Below are 9,050 nucleotides of genomic sequence, written 5' to 3' on the forward strand. Positions count from 1 at the left end.
TAGCTGAAGATAAAACACAGAAAAACATGAAGGTGGTTTTCCTGGCCTGGGATTTTATAAAAAATATTCTGCAGTAGATCAAAAACGAAAGAAAACCATTAATCAACATATGAACGTTACTCTGACGTTCCAGCGGTTTTATTAGAGACCGCTGAGCGTTTTGCATTTTGCATAATTTTAAAAAGTTTAAATTTGTTCAGTATTGAACAGCAGAAATTAGGTTGTCTTTTCGGAAGTATGTAATAAGAAAAAAAAACAATGGCCGACAGCGCTGTAAACAACGGTAGACTTGTGCGTAACAAGCAAGCGAATAATGAAGAAAACAGATTTTTAGACGGGAAACTTCTTGAAGTACAGAGAGAGAGAGAGCTGTGCATGAAGTGTGATTTCATCCTGGTGGAAGCAAAACAGTAAAAGTCAGAGTGAATTCATGACGATGTTTATGTGAAGCGTAGTTTGGATCTTCTTTTGCTGCTGGTTCGGTCAATATTGTTTGGAGAGAGATAAAACTAAGAGCTTTAGAATCGGCGCAAAAAGGGCGTGAACACAAAGCGCGGACCCGCCGATGGATCAGAACCAGCGAGCTGTCGGCTTTCAGCCCCGACCGTGTCCGTGCCGTCAGGTGAGAAAGGCGCATCTCACTGATTCTGATCCGGGTCCGCGCTTTGTGTTTACGTCTTTGTGCAGAATCCGTGTACCTGCTCTCATTTACTGTTTGGTGGTTGTTGAAAATTTGTGAGGTTTCACCTGAGATTCTGGCATTTCGGGCAAAATAAATTAATATTAAAAAATCGATTCAGGATTTTAATGAATCGATTTCACGTTATCCAAGCGAGAATCAATTTTAATCGATAAATCAATTATAAAAACCCAGCCCTATTCTCAAACTACCTCAGTAATCGGTCTCGGTGCATAAAATCCGACGGTCTATGTTCTGAATTTGTTACAGTGCACAACGGAGTGCCACAGGGCTCTGTATTAGGCCCCCTTCTATTTATCATTTACATAAACAATCTTGGTCTAAATGTGCCAGATGCAAACATGCACTCCTATGCTGATGACACAGTTATTTACAGCTGTGGTTCAACTCTTGTCCAAGCCATTGACTCCTTGCAGAAAGCCTTTTTTGCTGTCCAGCACTCATTACTTCAGCTTAAACTTGTTCTCAATGCAGACAAAACAAACCTCGTGTTGTTTTCTAAATATGGGCCCAAACAATCCCATCAGTAACCACTCTTGAAGGTAATAAAATCTAGTTGGTTTACACGTATAAATATCTGGGTATCTTGATTGATGACGCGCTCACCTTCAAACCACATGTAGAGAATCTTGTTAAAAATCTGAAGTTAAAACTAAAGTAAGTTGTGTTTCTATTTCAATACAAAGAAGCGGCTTGTTGCTGCAACATTCTTGCCTGTGCTGGATTATGGTGATATTCTATATATGAATGCTTCTGCTCAGTGTCTTCGAATGGTTGATTCTGTGTATCATGCTTCTCTGAGGTTCATCACCAACCATAAATCTCAGACTCACCACTGTGAGTTATACTCTCAGGTAGGATGGCCTGCTTTGGAAAGTCAGAGGAACTCTCATTTATACAGTTTTATATATAAGGCAATGCTTGGGTTGCTACCTTCTTATATATGTTCCCTGCTTGCAATGAAGCATGCTGGTCCGCATGGTTACTTGTTGCTTTCTGTTCCATTTGCCCGAACTAAATTTGGTAAAAGAGCTTTTGTCCGTTTAGCACCCCTGGCTTGGAACAAACGACTAGAAAAAGACTGAATTCATTTCATTAAGTGCTTTCAAATCTAAACTAAGAATCCTTGAGGCCAAGTCCATAACATGTAACTATTTCAATTAGATTGGTTGTCATTTTAACTGATTTTTTTATTATTATTATTATTTGAATTTTACTGAATTTTATTTATTTATTTTTCATTTATTTTTGCATGTGTGTTGTTGCTGCCTGTGTTTAATTGAGTAATTTCTGTAACTGTGAGACACCCGCTGCTGCCTATCTTGGCCAGGTCTCCCTTGAAAAGGAGGTTTTTAATCTCAATGGGATCTTTCTGGTTAAATAAAGGTTAAAGAAAAGAAAGAAAAGAACATCTGTCAGATCAGCAGTCTTTCCCATCATTACTGTTGCGCGTACTCTTCTAGACCAAGATATACATGCCATTTATACTGTTTGAATTCTCAGTGGGCTTAAAGTTTGGACTCTGGTGAAGTATCCATGTGTGAAATGATGTCTCGTTCAGGTGACCTCAGCTTTCAGGCAAAGAATGTTGCTAATTTGTATGTCTTACCAGCTGAAGCAACACTAGGTCATAATGTTTTTCTCACAGGGTTGTATGGTGGGCTTTAGTCATAATAATGGCAATATCTTAGATTCATACAATACCTGTTCAAGGGACTCGAGGTGGCTGTACCCAAAAAAGAATCAAAGGCTTCAGTGAAGGGGAGTGATGGGATCCCTTCATCTAACGTTCTTCTCACCCTCATATCACTATGAGCAGGTTAAATCTGAGACATGACTTTTGAAAAATTGTTCCAGAGTCCAGTTTTTGTGATCCCTGCATATTGAAACTGAATGAGAACACTGATTTTTAACTGAGGTGATTGAGGCTTGCAGTTCTTTGGATGATATTCTGGGGGTTTTTGTTTTTGTGATCCACTGGACAGGTTGTTGATGTGCTTATGGAGTAATTTTGGTAGGCTGGCCTCTCCTGTGAAGGTTCATCACTCTTCCAATTTTAATGTATTTGTATATTGACATATTTACACTCAGCATGTTTAATTAGAGTCCTGAAATATTAGAAATGGCCTTGTAACCCAGTCTGATCGATCTCAACGTCTATGTTTCTCACTTGTTCACTTGAGTTCCTTTAGATTGAGACATCATGTGTTGTCTGTGGTTGCCCTGCCATATGTATTTTAACATCATTACAGAACTTTTAACATGGGAACATGATAAACCTGTCTCCCCTGAACAGAAAAACCTGATGGTAGTTGGAGTTGATGTCCACCACGACCCCAGCAAGTCTCATCAGTCAGTTATGGGGTTTGTCGCGAGCGTGAACAGGTAAACTTCCCTTCCCATAGGGGCGATCGTGGCTCAAGAGTTGGCAGTTCGTCTTGTAATCGGAAGTTTGCCGGTTCGAGCACCAGCTCCGACAGTCTCGGTCACTGTGTCCTTGGACAAGACATTTCACCCGTTGCCTACTGGTGGTGGTCAGAGGGCCTGGTGGCGCCAGTGTCCGGCAGCCTCGCCTCTGTCAGTGCGCCCCAGGGCAGCTGTGGCTACAGTGTAGCTGCCATCACCAGTGTGTGAATGTGTGTGTGAATGGGTGGACTGAATGTAGTGTAAAGCGCTTTGGGGTCCATAGAGACTAAGTAAAGCGCTGTACAAATACAAGCCATTACAATTTTTCCCTCTTTTTGTCTAGTCGTTCTTTAGATTTCATATTTTCTCCGTAGTTGAATTATTACATTTAATGTGAAGCACACAAAAAAGTGTTAGTGTGCACAAAACACTGACTTCACATTACTAGACAATGCAAAGCAATGCTGTGACTCACTGTTTTCAAGCATTTTTGCATCACCTTGACAAATAAACCTTTTCATGTCGTTGCATATGAGTGCACAAACGAGAAATTATTTGACCTTGAATTGGTGAGATGCACTATGCATGCGTCCTAACACCAGCGTGTTGTTCCCTACAGCTCATTGACCCGCTGGTACTCCAGAGTAATTTTCCAGACCCCCAATGAGGAACTGATCCATGGCTTCAGGGTTTGCTTACTGGCTGCGCTGCAGAAGTACTATGAGGTACAAATGCACTTCAGAAATGTGTTCTGATTCAGGACTCCTGTCTGTAAAGCACCACTAATTCTCACCTATCAGTGAACGCAGTATAATGAAAACAACAGTGTAGTTTGTTTCTGGGTGTTATCAAGTTTTGCTGGGTTTAATGCATTTTCATTTACTGTATTAAATTTGTATAACTTTACTTTGGTTACGCATGTCTAACAGGTAAACCACAACTTGCCAGAAAAGATTGTGGTGTACAGAGATGGTGTCTCAGACGGCCAGCTTAAAATGGTGGAGCAGTACGAGATCCCACAGTTGATCAAATGCTTTGAGACTTTCCCCAGCTACGAGCCCAAGCTGGTCTTCATCGTGGTACAAAAGCGCATTAACACCACTCTCTACTCCTGGGCTGCAAACAGCTTTGGCACTCCCCCTCCTGGAACTGTCGTGGATCACACCCTCACCCAGAAAGATTGGTTAGTCCAGGGCGGGGCGATAACAGCAAGGGGTTTGATTCCAATTGGAAGGATTGTAGGATGTCAGTTTGTTTCTGAGGCAGCATTTTATAAATGTGAGAAATGATCACAAAATGTGTAAATGTAAACACGGTGCTGCTGTTAAAGATGAGAGGCCTGCTTTTTGTGTGTGTGTTTTTTGTTGCTGTTTTTTAGTCTGAATCCAGCTTTAGGGCACAGGCGACCTGCTTCAGTAGTCTACACTGGCAGCTCAGTTTAAAGGCGATGATGCTAATGTGTAGTAAACAGCATTTCATGAAAATATCTTGTAAAAATACACGAGAGAGAAATGTGAATTTAAACATGTGCACAGCAAAACTGCTACGACAGATGTACTGGCAGCTGTAGCAGAGGAAATGTTTCGATTTCCAAACCAAAGTGATTGTTTCCCCCCTGCTCAGGGTGGACTTCTACCTGATGGCTCATCACATTCAGCAGGGCTGCGGACTTCCGACACACTACATCTCTTTATATAACACGGCAAACCTCACACCAGACCATTTGCAAAGGTATGATCCAGTTTCCTTTCCACTAAGCAATATCTGGATTTAATATTTGATCATTACAAGATTGAGGTTGTTTTTTTAGGTCATCGCTGTAGCTGTAAGAAAAAGAGCCTTTATCACACCACTAAAGCAGAGTATTGAAAATCTTCGGGGCAGTCTTCCTTCTGTCTAAAGGGGAAAAAACAAAAGTACTCACAAGCTTACTCCATTTGGTTTGTAAATATGCTTCCTGAATACGATGTAACAGTAAAGTTGACGTCTGTATGATGTAATGTCTGTTTAGTTTGAGCAGCTCATGAAGAAAAGTAAAGATAGTCGCACAGAACTGCACAGAGCATCTGTCATGACAAAACAGCATTGTACCTGACTAAGAGCCATAGGGTCTGTCATAATTCAGTACATAATCATAATCTTTATATGGTTTGCAAAATAACTCTGCTACACAGTGAGTCTGTGATGCTCTGTTATACAGCTGTGTACGATACACAGTGAAGTAGAAAGATGTAGCCCTATGTATGTAAAAATCTCAAAGTATTATTCACTGTATTATGTTGTGTACATGTCATTCAGATTTGTCTGAATTTCTAAGGCTACGTTCACACTGCAGGTCTTAATGCTCAATTCCGATTTTTTGATCAAAGTTTTTTTTGTCTGCTCGTTCACACTACAAATAAAATGCGACAGCAAACGTGCTCTACTGTGAACGCTCAAAGCGGCCCGCATGCGCAAAAGAAGACGTCACACACAACGCGCTCTGTTTAGACCCAGAGCAAACAGTATTGTTTGACTGATGGCCCTTAATATAAAGACTTCTGACTTTACGTTTCCCAATTTTTGCTTTTAGTTATTTTGTTATTTACATAATAATGTAGATAACCTAATAATGATCCTTATTGCTGTTTTAGAGGAGCGGTGCTTTCTGTCAGAATCTGCAGATTATACAGTACAAATAAAATGTTCACGTTGTCTTCCCAACAGTTTCACTAACATCTACACTGGATGGTCAGGAAGTGTTCACGACGTCTTCTCCGGTGCTGATAATTGGCGTCTGTCTTCTCTCAGTGATGTAAAAGACGGATTTAATGCGACCTGACCGTTCAAACAGCAGTCGCTTTCTAAAACATCGGATAGGTATCGGATTCCGGACCACATACAAAAGTGACCCAGATCGGATTTGAAAATATCGGATTTGTGCCGTTCACACTGTCATACCATGATCGGATAGATGGGTCGCAGAGGGTCAAAGAAATCGGATTTGATGCGCTTTCGCCTGCAGTGTGAACGTAGCCTAAGATCTCCAATAAGTTTATAGCGTTTATAGCGTGTTTGTCAGTTCAGAGCTGATACGTGTTTGAATAAAAAGAGATTTTTGGTGCCAATCATGTCCCAAGATGTAGCAAAATCGTGCATTTTGATATCAAAATTTTGCCCAGCCTCCAGTTGTCAGTAAGACACACAATCAGTCAAACATCAGCTTCTACTGTTTAGTCTGGACCTGTATCCCCCAGCTGGTCTTGGCAGATAGCTGAGCCTCCCTGAGCCTAGTACTGCCCAAAGGTTTCCTCCTGCTAAAAGGAAAAAACCTTCCTGTTGCCAGAGTAGTAGACCATACTTGCAAAAACACAAATGGAGTAGAGCTGAGTAGAGATTGTGTGTCAGGAGTTTGAGTGGTTCTGTACACATTTATATCTTGGAACTGTACTAGATGCATTTTCAAGTAATTAACCACCACCCCCCTTTTATTTTAAGCCTCGCTGGTATTTACCTCGAGTCTATTGTTTTCCAAAGTATTGCTGTGATTTCTTTTTTTGTGTATCTTCCACACAAATTGGGATTTATTGTGAATGTGTGTACAGTTCAAAAACACTTCATTGTTGATTTGGTGTCTTGCCAGGTTGACCTTCAAGATGTGCCATTTGTACTGGAACTGGCCCGGCACCATTCGCGTTCCAGCACCCTGCAAATATGCCCACAAACTGGCTTTCCTGTCTGGCCAGTACCTTCACTCAGAGCCGGCCATCCAGCTCTCAGACAAGCTCTTCTTCCTTTGAGTTATTCTTTGCCTTGATGCAGACGGCAGTTACCTGTTTTTAATGACAACTCATTTACTTTAATGAGGGATTCATTAATAACCTAGAATATCGTTGCACACATTGTAATAATTATAATCAGTGTTATTTTAAGAGTTTGTTCATTTTAAGGTCAGTTCAGTTATTTAAAAAAAGAAAGAAAGTGGTTTAAGTTTAGGAAGTTTTACTGGGTTTTCACATTTTTGTCTTTTAGTAATTACGTTCAGTAATGCAGCAGTGTTCTTAATGTTTACACCAATTCAGCTTTCAGCTGTACAGATTTGTAGCTTGTAGTATTTCAAATCTTTAAATAAAACACGAGCCTGTTTGTGTGGTGCTGTCATTATCATGATCGGTCTCTTTATTTTTATTTAAGCCTTTAATGCTTCACTTACAAAACTGTCTGCTGGTAGACATAAGAGCCAAATGCCCCCCATCACTCTCACACTTTAAATTCTTATCAGATAGAGAATAATTATGAAAAAAAAAATTATTCAATGAAAAATATGATATGAGTATTCATAAAGGAAAGAATGGATATGGTGATCCTAGCAATAGTCATGTTGACTTTACACTGTCACTTTTTTTCCATATATATGTGTAATTGGTTGGCACATGGAAAATTGTGCTAAACACTCTCCTTTAAAGATAACTGTAAAAAAAAAACACATCTCCAAGCAAGTAGTTGAGCGTGTAATTTATGGAGTGTCAAGAGTGCTAAAATTAAAATAAACAATTATTAAATAATGAGTGTCAAATTCATTAAATCACATGAGTTAAATTGGAAATAAATGTATTTAGTATATAAATAAACTGTTAATTCATTTCAAACCAACTGATTCATTCATTATTTAGAAGCAGTTGATTATTAATTTTTTCCATGGTTACTGTGATGCACTGCACCATGAATTTATTTCATCTGTCAACCTCACCCATCAGAGTTAGGGGGCGGGGCTAACAATTAAATGGTTAAAACACTGCTTTAGTCCAGAGTCGATTCCTTTAGATGCCATCTCTCAGTACCAAGTAAAGAGATCATACATGCATACTTGATAGTTCTTATTTGGCACGTTGGCTCACGAGTCCAGACTTCTGAAGATGAGAGAACACAGCTGACAGGGAGACGGCAGCATCATTTGCCCTTCACTGTGTACTTAAACAACTACCACAGACCTTCCACGGCACAAGAAAGACTGAGTGGACTGGCAGTAATTAGTATTGTAGAGTGTTTAGCTTATTTTAGAGTTTAGAAATGTGTTAACATAGAATGTAGAACTATTGTAGAGACACTGACACTGCCCTCAATGTAATAAAGGCCTGATTCTGTCATGAACTTACGAGTAGATTGTAGGAGACCCCTCCCCCACTTGAACTGTGAGAGTAAAACGGAGAGGAGTTAATGCTGAGTGGAAATTCCCCAGAGAATGTTTGGGTGGGGGTCTCAACATTTGTAACTGGATAACTGTGGTCTGGAAGGGAGATGGGTTTTTATGACCTCTAGGGAGTCACCTACACCCACAGTGTTTTAACTGTCACGCACACACACGCACACTCACTCATGTGCACTCACACATACACACAGGTATGCGTACACAGTCACACACGAGCACTCACATAGACACGTGGGAACGCGCACATGTAGGCATTCATGTGCTCGTGCACACAGACACAGTTTGCAGCACACCGTGGGGGGTTTTATGATGGGGACGCCTCTATAAAGCTGGCTGTAACTAACAAAGGGGTGAAGATTTGGAGAGGGACACACCGGCCTCGTCTTCCCTTCTAGAAGTGCATGCTTAAATGAAGATGAATAAAGGTTTTGTGAAATGACTACTGAGTTCCGGTGCCGTCTCTGGAAGTTTCGACGAATAAAAGAACCGGGGTAAAACTGATTTTGTAACAGTTTTAACAACAAAGTTGGCCATCAGATTTCTTGCAGTGATGTAATAAATGATTTTCCCTCTAGAAAAGCTGGAAAACAAAAATGTTAAGAGGATTGAATGTTGAGGAAAACCAAAAAAGTCAAAAGTCTGGATTCCAATCATTCATTTTCAAATGTAGTTCTTCTTATTTTCACCAAAGTGTTTACACATGTTTACATATGTTTATATACTTTTCAGAACAAATTATTCAATTTTGGATTTGAT

General features: G+C 40.1%; 1 protein-coding gene across 2 annotated transcripts in view; it reads left to right on the plus strand.

Annotated features, from left to right (window-relative positions):
- The window catches only part of piwil2 (piwi-like RNA-mediated gene silencing 2), a 65,213-nt gene extending 57,592 nt beyond the window's left edge, over positions 1 to 7,621 (plus strand). Inside the window, exons 20-24 of one of the 2 annotated variants that reach the window (XM_085293347.1) lie at positions 2,997 to 3,085; positions 3,726 to 3,831; positions 4,036 to 4,289; positions 4,730 to 4,837; positions 6,729 to 7,621. In XM_085293347.1, the coding sequence (XP_085149473.1) occupies positions 2,997 to 3,085; positions 3,726 to 3,831; positions 4,036 to 4,289; positions 4,730 to 4,837; positions 6,729 to 6,885 (714 nt within the window). In that variant the 3' untranslated portion in view covers positions 6,886 to 7,621. The remainder of the gene's footprint in view (positions 1 to 2,996; positions 3,086 to 3,725; positions 3,832 to 4,035; positions 4,290 to 4,729; positions 4,838 to 6,728) is intronic. The other variant, XM_085293346.1, reaches the window with a different exon arrangement.
- The last annotated feature ends 1,429 nt before the right edge of the window (positions 7,622 to 9,050 follow it).

The sequence above is a fragment of the Mchenga conophoros genome, linkage group LG12, assembly GCF_057382185.1.
Source record: "Mchenga conophoros isolate Kocher_MC1m ecotype Shallow Benthic linkage group LG12, M_conophoros_male_GT1.1, whole genome shotgun sequence".
Lineage (NCBI taxonomy): Eukaryota > Metazoa > Chordata > Actinopteri > Cichliformes > Cichlidae > Mchenga > Mchenga conophoros.